Below are 22,421 nucleotides of genomic sequence, written 5' to 3'. Positions count from 1 at the left end.
GCTTCATGCCGAGGCAAGACACGGCTACTTCATTATCCTGCCTGCGAACACGGAGTATTTTGGCTGCACGGCAATTGCCGCCCTAGGCTTGCGTTGCTGTAATGAACCTCGAGGAGACGATTCAGGGACAGCCGATTTCCAGCCACTCGATGGCGCTGGCACGAGTATCTTCTGCGACGTCACATGCTTACCACACTGCGCATATTCAGCAGGCCGGGGGAGGTGGCATCTGATGCATGTTGTAATGATGTGCTTGCACACTTGCAAATTAGCGTTACAACATGGAGGGCACACTGAAAACACGCAGCTTTGGGATGGATGATGAGGATTGCAATACGTCAGGCTCTAATCCGTACGCAATAACATATTCACCATGGTACCCGGTGGTTGCTGTCTTTTGTACTACGACTTACATGCCTCCTACCATGGGATATCCTCAACTTTATAACACCATCACAAGGTACTCCGCACTCCGTATTTATTGCTTCATGCCTACCCGTATAGATCAGCAAGGTTCGCCCTGCTACGTTGTAACGTCAAAGCGCCCGAGATAATACGGGGCAGCCCGTACTGAGCAGGAGGCTAAATGAGAGGGAGAGAAAAAAAATTACAACCTGAGCTCTCGGCTGGAGGAGGGGAGGTCTAGCTCGGCACAAGCGACGACGCGGGCCAAGGGATTATGTTTAGACGGCCTGTGAGTGGCCAGATTGCCTAGGGCCATGCCAGCTCTAAGCCGCACATTCTGTCATATCCTGCTATCCCGGCCGTGAGGCTCCATCTTTTACCTCTCTGAGGACAGCGACTGGCCCCAGAAGCAGCCGAAAAACACCTCTCCCCCACCCAGGCAAAACCAACTCTCCACTCTCGTCGCTTTATAACAACCCCCCCCCTCCAAGGCCTTTTTCTTCGTTCTGATGTTGACTGATTTCTCCAATTGACTGCAGTCTGTAGACCCTCGCTCAATTGGCCACCATGCTTGCTTCCAGACAGGTTCTGGGCAGTATTGCTCGGGGCCGCGCCGTCCGTGGCGCGGCCAGCAGCGTTCGCCGTCTGGCTACCGTCTCTGATTCTGCTCTCGACCGAAAGGTAGGCCGTTCTACATGTCTCGTCGATTCTGTATTCTGTCTGCTCGGGGGCTTCGCGCTGACGCTTTTCCCACGTGCAGGTCCGCCAGAACAACTGGGAGGAGAACAACTTCATCAACTACAAGAAGATGTCTGAGAACCTCTCTATTGTCCGCAGCCGGCTCAACCGACCCTTGACCTTTGCCGAGAAGATCCTGTACTCTCACTTGGACGACCCTCACAACCAGGAGCTCGAGCGAGGCAAGTCTTACCTCAAGCTGCGCCCTGACCGTGTGGCTTGCCAGGATGCCACTGCCCAGATGGCTATTCTTCAGTTCATGTCCGCTGGCATGGACTCCGTCGCGAACCCTACCACCGTCCACTGCGACCATCTGATTGAGGCCCAAGTTGGCGGCGCCAAGGATCTTGAGCGCGCCATTAGTATCAACAAGGAGGTCTACGATTTCCTGTCTTCTGCTTGTGCCAAGTACAACATTGGTTTCTGGCGCCCTGGCTCTGGTATCATCCACCAGATTCTCCTTGAAAACTATGCTTTCCCCGGTGGTCTCCTCATTGGTACTGACTCTCACACCCCCAACGGTGGTGGTCTTGGTATGGCCGCCATTGGTGTTGGTGGTGCTGACGCTGTCGACGTCATGGCCAACCTGCCTTGGGAGCTGAAGGCCCCCAAGATCCTCGGTGTCAAGCTCACTGGTCAGCTGTCTGGCTGGACTGCGCCCAAGGGTATGTCGATACAACTCTGAGCTTTTTTTGGTTTTCATCCTTACTAACGTTGCAACCTGTAGACATCATCCTCAAGGTCGCTGATATCCTGACTGTCAAGGGTGGCACTGGCTCCATTGTTGAGTACCACGGCCCTGGTGTTGAGGGCATCTCTGCCACCGGTATGGGTACCATCTGCAACATGGGTGCCGAGATTGGTGCCACTACTTCTCTTTTCCCATTCAACGACCGCATGTACGATTACCTTGCCGCTACCAAGCGAAAGGATATCGGAGATTTCGCTCGTGCTTACGCTACTGAACTTCGCGAGGACCAGGGTGCCGAGTATGACCAGCTTATCGAGATCAACCTGTCTGAGCTCGAGCCCCACATCAACGGTCCCTTCACTCCCGATCTGGCCACTCCCATCTCCAAGTTCAGCCAGGCCGTCAAGGACAACAACTGGCCCGAGGAGCTCAAGGTCGGTTTGATCGGCTCTTGCACCAACTCCTCCTATGAGGACATGTCTCGCGCTGCCTCTATTGCTCGTGACGCCCTCGACCACGGTCTCAAGTCCAAGGCTGTTTTCACTGTTACTCCTGGCTCTGAGCAGATCCGCGCTACCATTGAGCGTGATGGCCAGCTCCAGACCTTTGAGGAGTTTGGCGGCATTGTCCTTGCCAATGCTTGCGGCCCTTGCATCGGTCAGTGGGATCGCCAGGATGTGAAGAAGGGTGACGCCAACTCCATCCTCTCCTCATACAACCGGAACTTCACTGGACGCAACGACGGCAACCCCGCCACCCACTCTTTCGTCACCTCTCCCGACCTGGTTGTTGCTCTCTCCATTGCTGGCTCTCTGCACTTCAACCCCCTTACCGACTCGCTTGTTGGCAAGGATGGCAAGGAGTTTAAGCTTAAGCCTCCTACCGGCGATGGTCTCCCTGCCAAGGGCTATGACGCCGGTCGCAACACCTACCAGGCACCCCCCAAGGAGCGTGCTAGCGTCAACGTCCAGGTCAGCCCCACCTCTGATCGTCTCCAGATCCTGGAGCCCTTCACTCCCTGGGATGGCAAGGACGCCAAGGATGTCCCTATCCTGATCAAGGCCAAAGGCAAGACCACCACTGATCACATCTCCATGGCTGGACCCTGGCTGAAGTACCGTGGCCACCTTGACAACATTTCCAACAACATGTTGATTGGTGCCATCAACGAGGCCAACGACGAGGCCAACAAGATCAAGAACTTCACCACCGGCGAATGGGATGCCGTCCCCGCTGTTGCCCGTGACTACAAGAAGAAGGGTATCAAGTGGGTTGTCATTGGTGACTGGAACTACGGCGAGGGTAGCTCTCGTGAGCACGCTGCTTTGGAGCCTCGTCACCTGGGAGGCCTGGCCATCATCACCCGAAGCTTTGCCCGTATCCACGAAACCAACTTGAAGAAGCAGGGTATGCTTCCTCTGACTTTCGCTAACCCCGCCGACTATGACAAGATCAAGCCCGATGACAAGGTAAGCTCTCCCCGCCCTTGATAGCCAGCGTAAAAAAAACTGAATCCTAATGCGTGTTGTAGGTTGACATTCCTTGCACCGAGCTCGCCGTTGGAAAGCCCCTTACCATGGTTGTCCACCCTAAGGAGGGCAGCCCCTTTGAGGTCGAGCTGCTGCAGACCTTCAACGAGGCCCAGATTGAGTGGTTCAAGAACGGAAGCGCCTTGAACACCATGGCCAAGAAGTCCAAGAACTAAAGAGAGAGAAAAGACCTTTTGAAGAAAACGAAAGGCGGTGTTTTTGGAGGCCCACAATCTCGTGATCTGCCAAAAGCGAGGAAAATACCCGTCGAGGTAGTCTGTTGACCTCAGATGCGTTGGGAGTCATAATGTGCTTTTACGTTTACTCTGTATGTAACTCGTGATTCCCATGTTTAGTATATATAATAAAGGGCAAAAAAAATAAAAAAAATCAATTAAAAAAAAAAGAGGTCATATTGCGTGCAGACATGCTGAATCACGCGAATTATGAAACTATACTTTGGGAACTCTCTAAGCTGTTTAAATATATAATAATAATAATAATATTGAAATTAATGCAAAATGGCTTATTATTACTGGTATATGGTATTGAACCCATCGTTTTCAGTTTGTTGACGTCGTTTCGTTTTAGGTGCTCTTAGTTGTACGCCTAATTCCATATTTTGAATTGCGAACCACATGATGCTAGTGGCGCGGTGTAGCAACCCCTCGTAGCGTGTGTGCCTTATGTAAATGGTACGCAATACATGCACACCCAGAGAACGCCCGCTCTGACATATCGACCATCGTCATCGCTCGCAACCTCGATTATTGCTCGTCTTCTCCGACCGAACCAAGCATGAGATATTTAGAAATATGGATACCAACATCCAGCGGGCGCTGAATGACAAACTCTACGATAAGCGCAAGGTTGGGGCACTTGAGTATGGCATAGGCCTTGCCCAGCTGTTGATGCATTGACATATATGTGCTTACCTTTGTTGTATGCTAGACTTGAGAAGATAATACGAGATCTTGTTGCCTCTGGCGCGTTCCAGCGCGTTGAAGAGATTCTGGAACAGCTGTGTAATGACTATGCCTACGCTGTTCATCAGCCACATGCTCGCAATGGAGGCTTGATTGGTTTGGCCGCCGCGGCGATTGCGCTCGGTACGGTATGTTCAACTTTCTGCATAGCTCGATTGCCGACCTCACAAGCGATCTATAAACGCTATCTGCTGTTATCTCGTCTTGCCTGCTGTACCATGTTTCCACTGTGTCATACTCTGTTGAATCACATCACTCTTGCATATTGTAAAGGCTTCTATGCTCGATCGTGTCATCACTGACACTTGTTGCAGGAGTTACCTCGCTATCTTGTAAATATCGTGCCTCCTGTGCTTGCTTGCTTCACTGATCAGGATGCGAGAGTTCGATACTATGCCTGCGAGGCTATGTACAATATAGCCAAGGTAGCCAAGGGAGAGATCTTGGCCTATTTCAACAGTATATTTGATCAGCTATGCAAGGTATGCTTGTTGGTTAACCTAGTCTGCTGATGAGGGAGTGTAAAAGTCCGAAATGACTGGCTTGTTAACGAAAACACCGCCTTTTTAGCTTGGAGCGGACTCTGAACTGTCAGTCAAGAATGGAGCTGAACTCCTGGATCGACTCATAAAAGACATCGTCTCTGAATCAGCCGCTTCTTACATTTCGGTTTTGGAAACCTCCAGCCTCGACGATGATAATGGCACTGGCGGAGAGCCACAAAATCTTCCTACAGCTTTCTCACTGCAGCGCTTCATCCCACTACTCAAAGAACGCATCCATGTCATCAATCCTTTCACTCGACAGTTCCTTGTCGGTTGGATCACACTTCTAGACTCGATCCCAGACTTAGAACTGGTCACCTACTTACCGGAATTTCTTGGTGGGATACTCAAGTTTCTCAGCGATCAAAATGTTGACGTTAGAGTGGCCACACAAACTTGCCTTGACAAATTTCTTAACGAAATCAAAAGAATCTCCCAAGTTAAAAGAGGACTAGTTGAGAACAAGAAGTTCAAAGAAGGGGGGAAGCGGAAGCGACAAGAATCCATCGACAGCGCTGGCGGCCGTCCTAATTTGGAAGAGGGAGACGAGCTTGATTCCGATGCCTTGAACGACGACGATGAGGACAGCATGGAAGAGGACTGGATCCCCGGCCAGGATGTTGAAATCAATTATAAAGAGATACTGGACATCCTTACTGCTACGCTTGATTCTCCACTAGGTTCGTTTTGCATCTCATCTGGTCACTATACTTGCCATCTTATGACTTGATGCTGACAATGCTAAAGAGGAAGATTGTCTCCTTGAATCGCTCAGATGGATTGTTGAATTTCTCGATATTTGCCCCGAGGAAGTATTGCCTTTTACGCCTAAGATCCTGGCGCATATGCTTCCTGCAATGGCTAGCACCAAAGAGACGATTCGCCTCGCTGCGACCAGAGTGAACAGTTGTCTCATGGACTACGTGGTATCTCTGTCTGATGAATCTGATGTCAACGCAAGCCAAGGGACAGTCTCGATGAATCACCGACTCTCGTTATCACAAGACAAGCAAGATAATAGCAGCCTCGGCCGGGTATCGATATCAAACTCTAGAGACAACGAGATACGTAGCGTAACACCAGGCAGCGGTCGAATGTCTTCCGCTGCAATCGCCACACCCGACGCCACACAAATTCAAGCGAACCTCGATTATACCGCTGCTGTTAATTCGCTTACTCTACTGTTCCTAAATGACCACGAAGCTACACGTGTAGCTGCTCTAACTTGGCTTATCATGCTGCACAGGAAAGCGCCGCGCAAAGTGTTAGCCTTCAACGACGGCACCTTTCCGGCCCTTCTCAAGACTCTTTCGGATCCTTCTGATGCTGTTGTCACCAGGGACCTGCAACTGCTGTCCCAAATTTCACGAAATAGCGAGGACGATTACTTTGCCAGCTTCATGGTAAACTTGCTACAACTTTTTTCTACAGATCGCAAGCTGCTCGAAACCAGAGGTAATCTCATCATCCGGCAACTTTGTATCAGCCTCAGTCCAGAGCGCATATACCGAACGTTGGCCGATTGTATCGAAAAGGAGGAAGACGTAGAATTTGCTAGCATCATGGTGCAAAATCTGAATAACAACTTGATTACGGCACCTCAGCTCGCGGAGGTACGCAAGCGGTTGAGAAATCTTGAAACGAAGGTATAAAACTATGTCTATTATGAGCCTGCCCCCGACCTTTTCCATCTTTAAATCTTACCACTGAGAGCATTTCGATTAACACAACGTGTAGGATGGTCAGACTTTGTTTGTGGCTCTGTTCAGGTCGTGGTGCTACAATGCAGTTGCGACATTCTCCCTATGTTTACTTTCCCAAGCCTATGAACAGGCGTATCATCTATTACAAATTTTGTGAGTTCTATCTACAGGAAGTCTCTATCACTTGGCGCTGATATTTGAATAGTGGTGAATTGGACATGACAGTCAATATGCTGATCCAAGTCGACAAGCTAGTCCAGCTAATTGAATCGCCCGTCTTCACATGTAAGTGCCTGAGCCGTTTGAGAGCAGGAGTATGCGTGACCACACATCCACTAACTTGTAGAAAACAAGATTTGCGCTTGCAACTGCTTGAACCTGAGAAATACCCGTACTTGTACAAATGCATGTACGGAATTCTTATGCTTCTGCCGCAGTCTTCTGCTTTTGCTGCGTTGAAGAACCGACTCAATAGCGTAAGCTCAATTGGGTTCTTGCAAGTTGTTCCACGAAGGTAAGATTGGCCGACATCCTGGATCCTCAAACTAGGAATAAAAGCTTTCCAATATTCTTCCCTTTCCTTCTTCTTCAGTGCTAACTGGTGGTGATGGACATAGCATGGGAGCAACGCCGGCCTCTTCAAATTATGACCGACCAAATAGGTTGAAGGGGCGAGAAGATGGTGCCATACGATGGGTTGAGCTTTTGGAGAAATTTCGCAGTGTCCAGGACAGAGCAAGGAGAAGTCAACGACCCAACATTGAGATAGAGGATACTCTTTCGGCTGGAGTGAGCGAATTCCGTATAGGAGAGACATCGCCGGAGAGCAAAAACAGAGACGGCATGCGAGGAGGTGCTGCTGGCCCGCCTGTACCTTTGAAAGACCAGGCACCACCAGTGGTTTCACCGCCAGTGAAAAGGTCGGGACTTGGAAGGCAATTTGGGAGATTAGGAGGTGCCGTTTCGGGGAAGAACCGTCGAAATCAGTAGATACCAGAGTAGTGAAGATTGGGAAATAAATAGTGGATGCAAACAGCGATCTATATCTGTGCGAAGTTGAAGCCGACGCCTTTGACTGCAGCATGAATGTTCCCATTATAAGATGCCAATGGCGTTTATCGCGAAGATTCTAGTATCAATGACCACGAGTGCTGCCAAAATCATTAACATGTTAGCACATCAATAGGGGGAGGTGAAGGCCCACCAGACCTACTCCTGTGAAAGAGCGGCAATCTGCTCGCTGAGATCCCTCGCATGGAACAGCAAGGCTTGATAGCGCTGTTCAAGCTCAATGACATCGCCAATCGCCATATACGGCGTCGCAATGGACGCACCAAGAGCGGTGACACGGTCATGGAGATCAGGGAGTTGGGCAGAAACGGTCTTGATTCTGCGCTGCACATCCAGGTTCTGCTTTGCTAGGTCAGAAGGCGGTTTGTAGCTCTCGCTCTGCAGCGTGTGAAGCAGCTCCTCAGCCGCCTCGGCCTCTCTCTGAAGCTGGCGGTCAAAGGCATCAACGCGGGCTGCCGTCTGCTCAGCCCCGTACACCGTGCCCTGAAGACGAAGCATCAGGCTGCCAAGATGATCAGGATCCGCGCTCGCAGTGGCGGCCTCAGATGCCACGGCAGTGAGAACATCCAGAGCGTTGACACCGTCCTTGGGCAGGCTGTGCTCTATGGCATCGAGCAAATGGCCTTTGGTAAGGGTGGTGCCATTGGCCGTAATGCCCGCCTCGGCCTTGTCGTGGGCGCTCAGCGCCTGAAGAGCCGTGGCATCGACCCGGGCAAGGAGGCGGCGCTGATCATCGGCTGCTTCGTTGAGCGACACGAGGGCCAGCAGGGCCTTGAGCGTGTCCTGGTTTCGCTCAAAAGACGGCAGCGAGTTCTTCCATGCAGGCGATTTAGACGCAAGCCAGGCGTCGACATAGGACCAGTCTCGGGCGGTGGATGCGGCGATGCGGGCGACGGATGGCGAGAAGATGGCCGCTGAGTTTTCATTCAGCCGATGAGCCATGGCCCTGGATGGTTATTTGAGCAGAGCTTGTGTATCTGGCTTTGGGACGTCTGAATGTAGTTGAGATGAAGTTGAAAGCCCAACCAAGCAGCTTAAGCTACTTTGCCCATGCATGTGCCTTATGCATGCATGCCACGTATCGCCGTTACTATTTTTCATTAATAAGAGCGGAAAAAAGATTGGCAAGGTGCAACATTCATATGGTATAGATGGATATATACAGTCATCAAAACCAATTCTATTTGTTAATTACATGAAAAATTGGGTATAATTCATTGGGCTGGTATCTCAGCATTCATAAACAGCTTCTTATACATCTTTGCTCTTCACCTTGGTCCATCTCTCTGCGATTATTCCCATGATTTCTTTCTGCGGGCTGTTTGGATTTTCGCTTTTAACAACCTTCATTTGTTCCTTGACAAATAATTGATATTCGCTTAATTGACCCGCTGGCGTCTGGCGCGGTGTTGGTTTCGTCTGCTCAAGTGAAGCCTTACAAGCACCGCATCGATGCCTCTTGGGATCAATGCTTTTAGAGTGGCGCTTATACTCGCAGCCACATGCTGTGCAAGTCCACACGTATTTGAAATCGATCTCGTACGAATGTTTCGTAGTGACTTTGATGCCTTGTGAACCAAACAATTGGGTGCACTTCGCTGCCCATACTTTGAATTCTTTCCCATGAGGATTGTCCGTAATACCATTGATTATGAAGTTTGCCAAGTGGCAGAACTCATGTGCTATGACATTCAATAAGCGCAGCTCATCGTCAATGACCTTCTCGGAAAGCTCAATGGAAGAATGATGCCGATATTGCTTCACGTCTGCCTTGGCGCTGTCGCCTATATGTTTGGAGATGATAGTTTCTCGCTTCCAGTTTGCTCGACCGGCGGTTGTCTTGAGAGTATTGCTCCACACAATCTTGACTCCCCCGGTAGATTGGGTCAATTCTCCAACCTTACCGAGTGTGATTTGAGTATCGAGCTGCTGGAGAAAGTCTATTGCCAGCTGAGATTTTATGGCGTCAAACGACTTCTTCGTCTGTCTTTTTGATGGCGATTTTGGAACTGTTGATTGAGTAGAAGACTTGGTCTTACGATCCAATTCTGGTTCATCCCATTCATCAATAAAGTCCTGGAGTCGGCCAGTGTCAATAGCTGGCTCCTGAGATGCTTCTTCAGCATGAATTTCTCTATGGGAAGAGACCAGCTTCTTTTGCTTGCTCTCTTTGGGAGGCATGATGGGAAAATGCAGGGTATTAGCACCCATCCCATCCTGGATATCAAGCAGAAGCTCCGGCAATGGCCGAACTATATCTTTGCTCTCTTGGTGCTTAGGAAGGTGCGGCTGACGACTCGATTTTGTGATTCGACTCCGGCTTGGTGATACGCTACGAGGATGTTGTGTTAATGGTCCCTCTTGGCCATTGTAACGAGATCGTTCGGATATGTTAGCCTGTGACTGAGGCAATCGCGATGCTGGGCCACTGGCATTCGAGATTGTGTTTTTGGGGGCACCATTGCTTGTTTCCGAAGGGCCTTGAGGCTGCTTTATTGACGCCTGTGACTCGATTTTCGAGGGTATATTGTTCTTGGTTTTGGGGGGCTTGCGGGATCGAATATCGACTTCGTGCGGTTTGGATTTCTGGGTGCTTGTGGATCGGCCTAGAGGTCGAGAAGGCCTTTTCTCTTCCCCCTTTAGATCATCATCATCAAACCTCTCTGACGACGACTGCCACCTCTTCCGTACTTCTCCCTTTACCAAGGCCGGGATGGCCTTCTCAGGTTCTGCATCGCTCAAGCTGTAGATGAAGTCTTCTTTATCAGTAGTCTGATTCTCCACGCTGCTATCATCATCTTCCAACTCAATCCAGATGGCATTTGTGGGGATGGGCTTCGAAATAGGCTTTGGTTGCGAGAGCTGCTGTTGTATGCGGCCGGGAATTCGCGTCAAGAGCGCATCCAAAGATGGAAGTTCGTCATCACTGCCGTAAAAGGGGTCGTCATCTTGAGTACTCGTCATTGTCATAATGTCATAACATGATACGATACAGCTGTGGACATAAAGAGCTGCTCATGCGATGCTTGCGATACTGTAGAGCATTGTTTACTTTCGACATGGGTGGATGCCGAGCAACCGAGTTGGGAGGATGGGAGTGGGGCAGTGACACACTGGCCACGAACATGGAAATCAAATGTCACCCACTAGCGCTGGAGGGGAAAAAATCGAAGAGCAGATCGGAGGAGGATCGGCAAATCCACGAGGAATTAAAAAAAAATCATTTGTTTGCATTAATTATTATTACTTACTTGGGAAGTATCGACGAAAACAGTTGTCTTGCACGTGAGAAAAAAAAATATGTAAATTATCATACACACTGCTTTCTTGTCTCCTCTTAGCCCATTACGAAATTTATTCGTCTTTCACTCCCATCCTCCGTTGTTTGCCTAAAATACCGGCCGGCTTTTATCGGTGAACAGGAACAGATAGGGCTGATTCTATGGCTGTCGCCTTCTCCACTTGGGGTTGCGACAATATCATACAGACTATTACTATTACAACCATGTCTATGGTCTATTACTTGAGAAGGGTAGGGGTGGCAGCTTTTGGCATGGAACTTAGAAGTGACAAGCTCATAACATGATTGACAGATGCCATGAAATTCGCCCATGAACTCAAGCAGTCGCTGGCTAGTCAAGGTAAACCATTCTCCTCATTCTTCGGTTTAGCTGAGAGTTGCTCCAGCTGCGCCTCAAGTATCTTCCAGTTGCTCACCATAATGTTTCAGGCTTCCCGCCTCACTGGGTTGCCCATGCGATCCCATATGGCCAGCTAAAGAAATGTCTCAAGAAAGTCCAACGAGAGCTTCAAGAGCTGGGACTTGACGCCGAAACCTTGCGCGAACTTCTTCATGCCAACACGGATTCTCCAGTCGCCTTGAATTACAGTCTCAACCGTATGTCTACCTCTAGAAAGATCATTCTACCTGTCTCCTTTTCTTTAACAGGGATGTCTTTGACCGATGTCGCTAACATTATGGAAATACACAGCATCTTCAAGCTCTAAACTTGTGCGACCAAAATTAACGGTACAAATCCATTTGCATGAGGGCAACATTATCGATGCGTCGCTTGCGCCAACCACGCGCCATTTCTTCGAGAAAATCACCTCCAGGCGTGCTGTCGACTCCTCTGAAAGCGATGAGGAAACTAAACCAGCCAATACCTCACACACCGAGACGAGCGACGAAGCGGCGCGTGCAACACCGCAACCTCTCGCAGACGGAAGCCACACAGGCCATGAAAGTTACGATGTCATAGAGGTGCCCCTGAGATCTGATGGTGTCTTTTTTGACATTCTCCAGAGCGATCTAGGCGGCTTGGATGCTCTGCAGGCCACAGAGAAAGATCAGCTGAAACAAGAGGTTAAAGAGATAGGGAAACAAGTTTCGCAAGTGTCCCGGCCGACGCGGTTTTCTAAGAGCGACCTCGACCGCTGGAGGCACATATTCGAGCTGTATTTGGATGCGGAAGTGTTCTTCGCGACGCATGAGCAAGAACACGGAGCTCGCTCCAGCCAGAAAGCTCTCCAGCAGCTGCAGTGGTTTCAGAACCAGGTCCACAAACAACAGCTTGTCAAGTCATTCAAGTTGGCGGAAAGTCGAAATGCCTTTTCGAAATTTCTTGAGCTGAATGCTACTCTCTTGAAACATCTACAATTTCAGGAACTAAACATGTTGGCAATCTCAAAAATATTGAAGAGTAAGGCGACAGTTTGCCCGTTGGTTGGGTAGAGTATCAGCTAACGAGAGACATAGAATTTGATAAACGCACTGCGTTGGGCGTTTCGCGTGCCTTCCCGAGCGTAGTCAACCCGCGAAAGCTATTGTCGGGCGATATTGCCAAGGAAGTGTGCGCCCGGATTTCCAACGAGTTGGTTTCCATTATACCCCAAATTAATGACTATCTTTGCCCAATATGCTATTCGATTGCATATCAACCAGTGCGTCTGGGCTGTCAACACGTTTTCTGCATTCGTTGCATTATCAAGATCCAGCGACGCAAGGAGGAGTGCTGTCCCTTGTGCCGAGCTCATGTAGTCATGGATGCTTCCGCTGGTAAGTAACCCCCGCGTATGCTGTGAAGCACTATGTACCACGCGAATGGCACTCTAACATCATATAGATAATATCGATGCTGAATTAGAGAAATTTATGAGAAAATACTTCCTTCCAGAAGTAAAGGAGAAGCAACGAGCTAATGACTTAGAACGGGGGGTAGAGGAGTTTGGAGAAGGTTATACACGGTCTGAATGTGCTATCATGTGAGGTGCTGAACGACAAGCATGTGCTCTTTAGAACGCTGTTTATGAAACGATAATGTTTATTACGATGCCAGAAAGATAATAATAACTGATAATACCCCTTTCTATGGCGTGTTATATATTTCCTAAGAATCCTGCGTGCGTTTTGGTTACTCAGTGCCTGCTAACTATTATAAAACACTATATGTGATCTTGTTGAGGAAGAAACAAATTGAGCACAATGACCGGATGCGTTGAGCATTCGTTCACAGCATCGTCTGTACGATGCTACTTCGTTGGTTTCAGGCTATCTACAAATTTTACACCATGATTGCTGCCGTATTTTTCATCCTAATGCCTGATGTCGTTGCTATCACGCAACGCTTACTGCTTTTGCGGCCTCGAGAGCTTTTCGGAAGAGAAGCTGTAGCTCTTCAGGCTCCTCCAATCCTACACTAACACGAACCAGGTCTGGGTCTACACCATACTTGGCAGCCCAATCCAATTCCCGATAATGGGCCAGAAGAACATAAGGAGAGCAGAGCGTGAAGTTGCTTCCCAGACTTGGTCCCTTTGCAGTGTCGAGGTTGTTGAAGAAAACTTGGGCGTGCTCGGGGTGGTGGAACACGACGGAGAGCAAGCCTCCATATCCACCATCAGGGAGGCGGCATGCCTCGTAGTTGGGTTTTGAAGGGTTGTACTTGGGATAATGCACAGTCTTGACAAGAGGGTCATCCCGCAAGATGTCGCATATTGTTTCCGCGTTGACGTTGATGCGCTTCACTCTGCTGGAGAAGTCGCGGCTGTTTCTCTCCATGAAGAGGATATCCTCCGTCCAATACGTGTTTTCGTAGATTTGTTCTTCAAAGACTTTTTTCAGCAGACTGTAATGTTTGCCCTCCGGGTTCAAGACCGTGCAGCCGCCCATGACATTCGAATCCCCCGAAAATATCTTGGTCAGGCTGCTGACGACAATGTCAGCGTAATGGAGGACATTGACGTTTGCAAATGTGCCAATAGTCTCATCGATGACGACGGCAAAATTGTACTCGTCTGCCAACTTGCGAATCCGTTTGAGATCCGGACAGGCGAGGAGCGGATTTCCCGGGAATTCACAAAAGAGGGCAAGGAAGCGCTGTCCATCATTCAGGAGGCGCTCAAGGTCATCAAGTTCGTCCGACGAGGCATATCCATACAGGATGCAGCCCGGTCCAAATTTCTCCAAAATCTTGAGCGTATCGACGTAGGGAAATCCAAAGTTGATGCTCTTGTGTGAACCCAGGGCAGCCACGAGAGCGCGGTGGGCGTTGAAAATGGCATTCATACCACAAGGATAAAGCAAGACGTCAGTCTCATCGAGAGATTCAATGCCACGGGTATTAGCTTCGCCATTTGTCTCTGTCTCATCATTCATGTCGGCATCGCCAGCGAGAGAACCTGCGATTCTTCTGCGAATAGCCGATTTTGCTCGGGCTACTTGGGTAAGATTTAGATTTCTTCCAAACCGCTCTTCCAGGAAATGGAAACTTTCACGAGCCTCATCCGGATTCTCGGAAGTTGAAGGAGCCTTATTCTCGGAACCACCTGCATTGGGACCCCCGGTGGAATTGGCTCTTGAATATCGCTTTGGGCCACGCACAGGCTTCTCTAGAACGGCGTGATGGTACTGTTGCTCATTAATTGGAATCAACTGGCCAAGTTTAAATAGTTCATGGGAGAATTCGGCCCGTCGACTCGAGACTCCATCGCCGGTATGTTGCCAGTACTCTTTGGCAACTGGGAACGATTCCTCTGGGAAGATGACGCCAGAAATGGTGGGCGCCAGCTGCTTCAGCAATGGAGAAAGATCTTTGGACGTATCCAGAGCAAGATTAACCACGAAGATCTGTTTGGCGATTTGCGGAGTCACACGCTGACGCATAAACTCTAGACATCTTTGACCAGCGGCAGCCGTGGCAAACAGCATGGCCTTTTGACCAGCACGTCCATAGGCGGTCAGAATGTCCTGAGCAAAGGCTTGAATGCTCTTGTGAATGAAAAATCTAATTGTCAGGGGAATAAGCAAAGGCTGCACGCGAACAGACAGTTTGATGCATCTCATCTCACTCACCGAGGGTAGCCAGTAACCATACGGCTCACAACTTGAGCATCGCCTTCTTCATAACCGACATTGGCCTGCCAAGTTGGCAATGAGACACTGACTGCCTGTAATTTCGATTGCGGATGGCATGAGTTAGTCAAGGCTGTCATGAATGTTTATATTCGTTGCAGACTGAGAAACAACTTACATGAGCAGTGTCTGGAGGTATCGACTCTCCAAGTGAGATTATGGGCATTGCGGAAATGATGAATACCTCTCTATTTTACTTAGCCAATTCCAAATAGAAGAGGTTTAGTTGGTACCAATGTTTGAAGTTTATAGGTTTAAGTAGATTGGAACTGCAAGTTGGTAGGTTGGCACTGGGCAAAATTAATTGGCTAGGTCTATAAAATGCTCCGTATACCGGCTTGGAGTAAGAGCAGTATAAACAAGATAATTGACTCTATGAAATGAGTCATTAGATTCACACTACCCTTGTTGCCCACTTTTAAAATAAATCATTCAGATGCTCTTATATAAATATTAAATGCTACTTCACTTTATAGATGATAATATTATCCAAATATTAACACCAAGATAATGAAATATATTGCCATGGCATAGCGTTCAAGTACCTGGATTACATAGTGCATTAGCCCCGATTTCGCTCAGTGCTAGAATAAATAACAAGGCACTCTCTGAGGCTGAACCGCTGCATTACGCGCATGGACGGCGGAGCGTCTTGTGATGTCATCTAATTACCCCACTGTGGTATTAAGCTTAGCACTCGTCCTGCTAAATCTCCAACTGCGCGAACAAGCTTCTGGAATATCGCGTACTCATTCCACCAAAGGCGGCGGAATATAATTATAATTTCTTTCTCATAGCCAGATACCGACACTGATACCGATAACCACCATGTCAAAATACAGAAGCACTCCCCTCTACGGCGGCGCCATCACCTGCGACTTGCCGAAACACTTTGCAGATGTCAGGTCAGCAAAAACCTTGCGCCTCATTGTCGCGCGCATTCTAGAAATATAACTTTAACTAACTTGCAACTTCATGTTCCTCTCTGCAGCAAACTGCGACAAGTCCCCGACAACCAGGAAGTCTGGATCGACAAGGATGGCTTCACGAGCATCATCTTCGAGATCACAGAGCGCGTTGGAGAGCCCGGATCCGGCCCCGAGATTGACGGCCGCGCCATGACCACACATCTGGAGGACATGGTCGGCTCGGACATCAACACGGTCAAGATCTGGAACACGGCCGAGACCGAGTTCTCGCGCATGCAAGAGTAACGTCGCCCTCTTTATTTTCCCACGCCCGTTGTGCGCCATCCCAGCTTCACTAACAAGCAGGGGGAAAATCAGGTTGAAACACCCCGCATACACCCTCATCGCAACGCAGACCCCCAACGCCAGCCACTCCAGCGACCAAAGCTCCGCTCCAGACTTCACGGCCCTCACCATGACTCTGCTGCGCCTCGAAGAGCAGGACACAGATATTCTCATCACCATCAACGTGCCTCACATCAGAGGAGAGTACGACGCCGAGGAGGTTGATCTGGAGCTGGGCAAGCAGGGCAAGCTTATCGGAGACGCTGTCGAGATTGCAGCTCGCATCTGGGAAACTTTTGTCATCAAGGACTGGGGGCTTTTCGGCCAGGCCAAGAACCATTAATGCAAGTTCGATGGACAGGCCTTTTTTACGAGTTAATGATTGGTTCACTTTGTTTCAAAAGAGAACAGCGCCGTCTCTCTTTTCTGCTTCATCTCAGTTATAAATCTACGACAAACTCTAAGCCAAGAAAACGTATATACTACTGGATTCATAGAATAACAATCTAGTACTATTTGATGTCCTCCAATACATATCCCCCTAAAACCATGCTTGAAACTTATAGACGAGGCCTTATAGAAGGCAACAAAATCCTGGTACATATATTATGCCTCCCACTCTAATCGATAAGACGCACCTTAGAATGCCGGGCCAACTTCGGCAGCCTCTCCTCCATCCAATAGCGTTGCGGCTAGTGCGTGCAGACAAACCCCCAAAAAGGCTTGGAGTGTGTATGCTCCAGCTAGTCGCAAACTTTTAGTGGGATGATGATTGTCTGCGGTCCACAGAGCAGTCAATGACTTTGGAGCAATGATCGTTTGGCATTGTTTAACCATTGTTCACCTAAACTAAGAGATATATATCAAAATGTCTTCACAAGTTGCAAAAGCCGCCCGGCGCGTGACTCATGAGCTTCATGGCATTGTTGTATCTGCTGGTCTGATGCAAAAAACCGTCAAGGTTCGAGTCGGTGGTCAAAAATGGAATAAAGTCATCAACAAGGTGTGTGATTATGCGATTGCCACGCTTCATCCCCTTCCGCTAACGAGTCCAAAAGTGGTTTGCAGAGCCAAAGCACTACCTCGTGCACGATCCCAACTCCTCCCTTCGTACTGGCGACGTCGTCTCCATCGTTCCCGGCTGGCCGACCTCCAAACACAAGCGACACGTTATCAAAAACATCATTGCGCCCTATGGCACTCCAGTCGAGGAACGGTCGCCGATTCCCTCACTAGAGGAGCGTATCGCCGAACGAGAAGCCAAGCGAGCTGTCAAGGCTGAACGAAGAATAAACAACAAGGAGGAACAGAAGGAATGACCGGGAGGGCACAAGACAAAGGACAGAGGACATCGGATATCACAATTTCCAGTTGGCATGGCGCAACATGGCTGTATGAATAGATCGGGTAGCATCGTTCCAGGGCTACACCTGTGTGAGATTATTGGCAAAGGGATGCTCATAATTTGCTTCCAGCAACAACCGAGTAAGAGTTTAGCAATATAGCGCCTCTTAATGAATTCACGGACGTCGGTCGTAATCGATCTGACAGAACTCGCAACACACACCACAGCTGCTACTTGATATTTCGATCGCGTACTGCCGTAGTTTGCGCACATGCTAACCTTGTCTTGAGCGGAAGGGATGCTGTATCTGGACGCAGGTAGACAACTCAGCTCAGTTCAGCTTTAACCACCACGCTCGCCAAATTTCTCGGCCCATTCTTCGTACTCCCGTAGGCCTTGTTGGTCTACGCTCGGCCGAATGGATTTTAAGCTTTGCTCAAAATCTGAGAGATCCATGGGCCGTATTTGCTCCTTTGTCATATACAAAAGGGCCTCGCCTAGAGACCTAAGTGGCCCCATGGCTGCATCTTTGGCAAGAGCTGTAATGTCGGATCCCGAAAACCCTATAAGGCAGTTTAGTGACTGTTAACGTAATCGAGTGCTAAGGAGAAAGCATGCTTACCAGTCGTTAATTGTACAAGTTGCTCTACATCTTCGTCTGACAGGCTGTGGTTTTGTTGTCGTAGTAATGTTCTCAGTTGTGTCTCCCGCGTCTTGGGCTCCGGTAAAGGAATATACTGTCGGCGCACAAACCGTCGCCGAGCGGCCTCATCAATTGCCCATGGTAGATTCGTTGCGGCCAATACCAAGACTCTTTGAGCTTCATTTCGCGTGCTCGTTTTGCTATCCGCCTCTCGGCCGGCTGCGGCTCGCTGGAGCTCACTCCACTGGATAAGGAATTCGGTCTTGATCCTCCTAGTCGCCTCATGCTCGCCAGCATCCGATCGATGAGATAGCAGTGAATCGATTTCATCGACGAATATGATACTAGGAGCAAGCGCTTTAGCGAGACCGAAGAGCGCTCTCACTAGTTTCTCTGATTCTCCCAGATATTTGCTTGTTAGACTGCTGGCAGATATGGAGAAGAAGGTGGATTTGGATTCGGTGGCAACTGCGCGAGCCAGCATCGTCTTTCCAGTTCCCGGCGGTCCAAATAAGAGCATTCCGCGAGCCGGCTCGCGTAGGCCCATAAACAGGTCGGGGCGTAGGAATGGATATACTACAGTCTCCCGCAAAGAATTCTTCGCAACCTCCAGGCCCGCAATATCGCTCCAGTGAACTTCGTCTCCTTGTACAACAATATCGTTAAAGATTTGCTTCGCAGCGCTCTCGTCTATCCCAGGCGGCAGATTCTTGAGAATGGCTGCCTTTGTCATTTTCTTGGGTGTTTTATCGTTTTTAGCCCCCCATGCTGTACCCTCGGCAGTCTCTTCACTTGAGCGGCTATCAACTTGATTCAGAGTAGCAAACTCGGAGGATGGTCGTCTTACATCGTCCCGGTACCGATCCCCTCGTTCTGTGTCGTATTTGTATAAAAGCGGACTGTCCATAACTATCCTCTTACTCCTGGAAGTACTGGATTCCCTTTGTCCTCCAGACATTTCCGGAGTGCCAGCCTTAGCACTTGGTCTCTTACTTTGAACTGACACATCTTCAAAGACAGGGGGCTTCCGGGGGGTTGCATATTGCTCTGGTTTACTTGGAGTTTGAAATGACGCGGAGGCTTCTTGGCTGGACGAAGATGTCAGAGCACTTGACGCTGCGCTAATAGACAGAACCGAAGGTTGTGGGAGACGAGATTCATCAGACAAAGGAACCATGTTCCATTTTTGAGGCGATGTACGCTGAGACCTCGAGTCATATGATATCGTTGATTTCTGCGAACCGGGGGTGTTGCGATCCAGGGACTGACGCGGAGTAGGGGTTGATTTTGATAGCCGTCCTTCAGTAGAGAAGGGATTTAAGAAGTTGTCTCGAGATCCGGAAGTGCTCCACGCAATGGTCGCGGCCTTGCTTGACCCGTCCGCTGCAGGCCTGTTCAATTTACGAGGAGTAGATGATCGATCGCTGGTCTTCTTGGATCGCAGTGTAGTCCTCATAGTACGCTTCTCAGGGCTTGGAGCCCGGGCCGCCTTGTCGCTTCGCATATCAGGCAAATCTGGGGTTCTCGAAGTGGGAAGCGAGTAGGCAACTCGTTGAGTTGAATCGGCAGGGGTGCTATGGATCCTCCTAATCGCTTCTTCAGATGACGTCATTGCCTCAAGTGAATTCCTCGTCGAGAACGAAGGACGTGAAAGTTCGGAATATGTTACCGCAGGGATAGAGCCTTGCCCTATGGTCCCCGATACCTGGCTGGAGCTGCCAGTGGCTTGTGCGGTATTGTCACGATACGGCGAAGCGACGCCGTCTTGCCTGGACAACTTCAGCGCCTCCAAGAGATCAATTCTTTCTTTGCATTGTAACTCCAGCTCTTTCACCGCGTCTATCAAGGCAGCATCCGTATCGGTGTATGTTCCGGAGACTCTTGGTGCGCTTGTCGACGCGTAGTATTCATTTATGCGTCGAAGTGCGGCCTTCCAATGTCGAGTAGCCTCGCTCTCATCGCCCTAAAGGGAAAACGAAGTGTCAGCCTGAGCAAGTAGTTGAAAACAGCATATCAGAACGAGATGAGGCGGTCCATCATCGCTTTACCTGGCCTTCATAATACACAGCCGTTGAACAACTTAGGTAACTTGAATCATAGGTTTTCTGAAGGGCGGTGCTATCTCTGTTGCTGAGCATTGCATAGAAGCAGGGCCAAAGTCCCAGATGGGCAGCGAGTCGGTTTCAAGGCGGGTGTCCTCTTCGTAGTGTGGTGACGTCTAAATCGTAGAAAGAGAGCAATCAGGACTTGGATCTTGCAAGTAGACCATGTGCATGAAAATAAAGTGACATGCGACAGGTACGTCCCGGAATTATTTGATGGGTCTTCCCTTTCCCTTCCAAGCCCGTTTTTTTAGTTTTACAGTACGGACTTCTTGGTACCGCATTACACGTAACGCAGGCAAGGCCCCACCAGAACTGACGCATTACAATGTGGCTTATTGAATCGATTCACCAAACGCTTACGGGAGCAATTGAATGATGCCTTCTATTTCTTATCAGACATTGTATGTTCGGTATGGCTTCAGGTTATCCTTCATAACGAACTCTTATGTATAATCAACGTCTGAGCCGCGAATAACCTGTCATTCCCACGCTTTACCCATAACAACACTCCATTTTGTTCTGACTGACGATCAGCTTCGCAAAGTAAGCGAATGTCAACACCGCGTAATATGCATCCAAATGGCTGCGTCATATGAAGCCGCTCATATATTTAAGCACCCACTCCTACTAACTCTGTCGACGCGCCTCCAACAGGGCGATTGGTGGAGGGCAAAACGCCAAATCTACCATATGTCTTTTGGTCAACGCTGACATAGTGCGGCAATATGGCAAGGAGATTCAGGCGAGATTCGATCCATCGAAGTGCCCACTCTGGGGGTGCGAGCAACTTTACGTAGCCAAGACCAGCTACAAAGCAGTTGTTAGTTGTAAGATCCACGGCCCATGTGCAAAGTTGGACACCATACCGATATAGCCAACGCCAACGCCGCAAAGATGGCCCAACAAACTAGTGCTTGGCAGCAGCGCGGCAACAACCACTATCATGAGTAGAGGCGTAGTCCAAGTAGGGAGTTGATATGTCCCAATGACCAGATATGGGTTTTGTTTATACGTTCGGATCGCCTCCATGCCCAACAGCAAAAACACCCACATGCTACCGAGCCCAAGTTAGTATAACGAATCCCTCTCGCTACTCCTGAGCATTGTTGAGGTAGTTTTACCTGGCGCCCATGACGGCATGGTTGGCACGGAGAATGGCAATCTCAATGAAGAGATACAGAATGGCAGGAATCGTAGTCAGAGCTGCTTCCGTTAGACCAATGGCACAAAGATTGGGTTGAAGATGGTATCCCTACGTCCGAAGAAAAGTGCCAGTGTAGTCAGTGTTCCATATTCGCTTTCGAATCGTTCCATCAATGGCGTCAACGCAACAACATTGAGAACTGCATGGAGGAAGTTGAGATGGATAAGAGGGAATGTATTCAACCGGTATCCTAAGGCCAAGTCAGATCATTCACAGCCATCCTAGATTTCAGAGCACATTGATTACCTGCTGCAAAGGACATCTTGTCCGGGATCAGAGAGCCCCAGAGCCTCACATCCCAGTAGCCCGGCAAGCTAGCCAGCCAGAAACATATTATCGCCAGTAGGATAGCACGGGTAAATAAAGGTAAGCGAAAGATGTATGATCTTGCCCTCAAGGTATTGAAGCCTTGGATACTCGGCATCGCTGCTCGTGCGCCAGTCGAATCAGTCCCCCAAGTATCCGGCACTTGGTAGACTGCACAGCTACTGCACCTAGGGAGTTTAGTAGGTGGTAGGTACCAAGACAGAGATCAGGTAAATCTCAATGCACTAAATCGCGGCGGTCCAGGGCGTTTCGACGCAAGAAGCGCAATGTAAGCAACAAGTGAAAATTATTACATAAGATGATTTCTATAAACTAAAATAAGTTCAATGTTTTTACAGTTTATTATACCTAAGCTGAATTAATTTCTTATTTAGAACAATTATTTATAATAATATTCAGTATAATGACTATTAAATATTTAATTATATTTTTCTATATAAAAATAATTAAAAAAAAAATTTA

General features: G+C 49.0%; 10 protein-coding genes across 10 annotated transcripts; 5 read left to right on the top strand and 5 right to left on the bottom strand.

Moving 5' to 3' along the window:
- Nucleotides 1-490: 490 nt before the first annotated feature.
- On the top strand, nucleotides 491-3,878 carry M431DRAFT_513105 (hypothetical protein). The gene is made up of 4 exons (XM_024919954.1): nucleotides 491-1,086; nucleotides 1,166-1,808; nucleotides 1,871-3,303; nucleotides 3,366-3,878. The coding sequence occupies exons 1-4, from the start codon at nucleotides 973-975 to the stop codon at nucleotides 3,537-3,539; spliced, it is 2,364 nt and encodes a 787-aa protein (XP_024769031.1). The 5' UTR covers nucleotides 491-972; the 3' UTR covers nucleotides 3,540-3,878.
- Nucleotides 3,879-4,069: 191 nt separating this feature from the next.
- On the top strand, nucleotides 4,070-7,697 carry M431DRAFT_278918 (hypothetical protein). The gene is made up of 9 exons (XM_024913998.1): nucleotides 4,070-4,246; nucleotides 4,315-4,477; nucleotides 4,664-4,831; nucleotides 4,920-5,574; nucleotides 5,642-6,540; nucleotides 6,641-6,750; nucleotides 6,803-6,882; nucleotides 6,952-7,111; nucleotides 7,215-7,697. The coding sequence occupies exons 1-9, from the start codon at nucleotides 4,179-4,181 to the stop codon at nucleotides 7,585-7,587; spliced, it is 2,676 nt and encodes an 891-aa protein (XP_024769030.1). The 5' UTR covers nucleotides 4,070-4,178; the 3' UTR covers nucleotides 7,588-7,697.
- On the bottom strand, nucleotides 7,661-8,700 carry M431DRAFT_513101 (hypothetical protein). The gene is made up of 2 exons (XM_024919953.1): nucleotides 7,811-8,700; nucleotides 7,661-7,748 (listed from the first exon to the last, which is right to left on the bottom strand). The coding sequence occupies exons 1-2, from the start codon at nucleotides 8,608-8,610 to the stop codon at nucleotides 7,733-7,735; spliced, it is 816 nt and encodes a 271-aa protein (XP_024769029.1). The 5' UTR covers nucleotides 8,611-8,700; the 3' UTR covers nucleotides 7,661-7,732.
- Nucleotides 8,701-8,919: 219 nt separating this feature from the next.
- On the bottom strand, nucleotides 8,920-9,849 carry M431DRAFT_98024 (hypothetical protein; the record flags this gene model as incomplete). Its single annotated transcript, XM_024924992.1, has 1 exon — nucleotides 8,920-9,849. The coding sequence occupies one exon, from the start codon at nucleotides 9,847-9,849 to the stop codon at nucleotides 8,920-8,922; it is 930 nt and encodes a 309-aa protein (XP_024769028.1).
- A 1,417-nt stretch (nucleotides 9,850-11,266) lies between these two features.
- Nucleotides 11,267-12,937, top strand: M431DRAFT_97765 (hypothetical protein; the record flags this gene model as incomplete). The annotated part of the gene is made up of 5 exons (XM_024924960.1): nucleotides 11,267-11,309; nucleotides 11,399-11,566; nucleotides 11,661-12,371; nucleotides 12,428-12,727; nucleotides 12,795-12,937. 5 exons carry the CDS (start codon nucleotides 11,267-11,269, stop codon nucleotides 12,935-12,937), a joined length of 1,365 nt encoding a protein of 454 aa, XP_024769027.1.
- Nucleotides 12,938-13,285: 348 nt separating this feature from the next.
- M431DRAFT_10220 (hypothetical protein) lies at nucleotides 13,286-15,248 on the bottom strand (the record flags this gene model as incomplete). Its single annotated transcript, XM_024911406.1, has 3 exons — nucleotides 13,286-14,954; nucleotides 15,023-15,117; nucleotides 15,201-15,248. The coding sequence occupies 3 exons, from the start codon at nucleotides 15,246-15,248 to the stop codon at nucleotides 13,286-13,288; spliced, it is 1,812 nt and encodes a 603-aa protein (XP_024769026.1).
- A 434-nt stretch (nucleotides 15,249-15,682) lies between these two features.
- On the top strand, nucleotides 15,683-16,997 carry M431DRAFT_513097 (hypothetical protein). The gene is made up of 3 exons (XM_024919951.1): nucleotides 15,683-15,987; nucleotides 16,074-16,292; nucleotides 16,369-16,997. The coding sequence occupies exons 1-3, from the start codon at nucleotides 15,911-15,913 to the stop codon at nucleotides 16,676-16,678; spliced, it is 606 nt and encodes a 201-aa protein (XP_024769025.1). The 5' UTR covers nucleotides 15,683-15,910; the 3' UTR covers nucleotides 16,679-16,997.
- A 206-nt stretch (nucleotides 16,998-17,203) lies between these two features.
- On the top strand, nucleotides 17,204-17,654 carry M431DRAFT_97916 (hypothetical protein; the record flags this gene model as incomplete). The annotated part of the gene is made up of 2 exons (XM_024924977.1): nucleotides 17,204-17,338; nucleotides 17,394-17,654. 2 exons carry the CDS (start codon nucleotides 17,204-17,206, stop codon nucleotides 17,652-17,654), a joined length of 396 nt encoding a protein of 131 aa, XP_024769024.1.
- A 368-nt stretch (nucleotides 17,655-18,022) lies between these two features.
- M431DRAFT_486958 (hypothetical protein) lies at nucleotides 18,023-20,461 on the bottom strand (the record flags this gene model as incomplete). The annotated part of the gene is made up of 3 exons (XM_024916443.1): nucleotides 18,023-18,243; nucleotides 18,303-20,286; nucleotides 20,372-20,461. 3 exons carry the CDS (start codon nucleotides 20,459-20,461, stop codon nucleotides 18,023-18,025), a joined length of 2,295 nt encoding a protein of 764 aa, XP_024769023.1.
- Nucleotides 20,462-20,758: 297 nt separating this feature from the next.
- Nucleotides 20,759-22,194, bottom strand: M431DRAFT_524815 (hypothetical protein). Its single transcript, XM_024920590.1, has 5 exons — nucleotides 21,879-22,194; nucleotides 21,685-21,822; nucleotides 21,550-21,631; nucleotides 21,295-21,482; nucleotides 20,759-21,235 (listed from the first exon to the last, which is right to left on the bottom strand). Exons 1-5 carry the CDS (start codon nucleotides 22,054-22,056, stop codon nucleotides 21,039-21,041), a joined length of 783 nt encoding a protein of 260 aa, XP_024769022.1. The 5' UTR covers nucleotides 22,057-22,194; the 3' UTR covers nucleotides 20,759-21,038.
- Nucleotides 22,195-22,421: the final 227 nt, after the last annotated feature.

The sequence above is a fragment of the Trichoderma harzianum genome (genome assembly GCF_003025095.1).
Source record: "Trichoderma harzianum CBS 226.95 unplaced genomic scaffold M431scaffold_19, whole genome shotgun sequence".
Lineage (NCBI taxonomy): Eukaryota > Fungi > Ascomycota > Sordariomycetes > Hypocreales > Hypocreaceae > Trichoderma > Trichoderma harzianum.
The sequence above is the reverse complement of the archived record's forward strand: the minus strand, read 5'-3'. Positions and strand labels throughout refer to the sequence as shown.

What these genes read in the sequence shown, in the direction of transcription:
- M431DRAFT_513105 (XM_024919954.1), top strand. Translation starts at nt 973, where the DNA reads ATGCTTGCTTCCAGACAGGTTCTGGGCAGTATTGCTCGGGGCCGCGCC. An exon ending in TGGCTGGACTGCGCCCAAGG is followed by an intron (nt 1,809 to 1,870) that starts GTATGTCGATAC and finishes TGCAACCTGTAG; the next exon opens with ACATCATCCTCAAGGTCGCT. An exon ending in AGATCAAGCCCGATGACAAG is followed by an intron (nt 3,304 to 3,365) that starts GTAAGCTCTCCC and finishes TGCGTGTTGTAG; the next exon opens with GTTGACATTCCTTGCACCGA.
- M431DRAFT_513101 (XM_024919953.1), bottom strand. Translation starts at nt 8,610, where the DNA reads ATGGCTCATCGGCTGAATGAAAACTCAGCGGCCATCTTCTCGCCATCC.
- M431DRAFT_524815 (XM_024920590.1), bottom strand. Translation starts at nt 22,056, where the DNA reads ATGCCGAGTATCCAAGGCTTCAATACCTTGAGGGCAAGATCATACATC. An exon ending in ACTGGCACTTTTCTTCGGAC is followed by an intron (nt 21,632 to 21,684) that starts GTAGGGATACCA and finishes TAACGGAAGCAG; the next exon opens with CTCTGACTACGATTCCTGCC. An exon ending in CGTTGGCGTTGGCTATATCG is followed by an intron (nt 21,236 to 21,294) that starts GTATGGTGTCCA and finishes ACTGCTTTGTAG; the next exon opens with CTGGTCTTGGCTACGTAAAG.
- M431DRAFT_513097 (XM_024919951.1), top strand. Translation starts at nt 15,911, where the DNA reads ATGTCAAAATACAGAAGCACTCCCCTCTACGGCGGCGCCATCACCTGC. An exon ending in AAACACTTTGCAGATGTCAG is followed by an intron (nt 15,988 to 16,073) that starts GTCAGCAAAAAC and finishes TCCTCTCTGCAG; the next exon opens with CAAACTGCGACAAGTCCCCG. An exon ending in GAGTTCTCGCGCATGCAAGA is followed by an intron (nt 16,293 to 16,368) that starts GTAACGTCGCCC and finishes GGGGAAAATCAG; the next exon opens with GTTGAAACACCCCGCATACA.
- M431DRAFT_278918 (XM_024913998.1), top strand. Translation starts at nt 4,179, where the DNA reads ATGGATACCAACATCCAGCGGGCGCTGAATGACAAACTCTACGATAAG. An exon ending in TACGCTTGATTCTCCACTAG is followed by an intron (nt 5,575 to 5,641) that starts GTTCGTTTTGCA and finishes ACAATGCTAAAG; the next exon opens with AGGAAGATTGTCTCCTTGAA. An exon ending in TTGCAAGTTGTTCCACGAAG is followed by an intron (nt 7,112 to 7,214) that starts GTAAGATTGGCC and finishes TGATGGACATAG; the next exon opens with CATGGGAGCAACGCCGGCCT.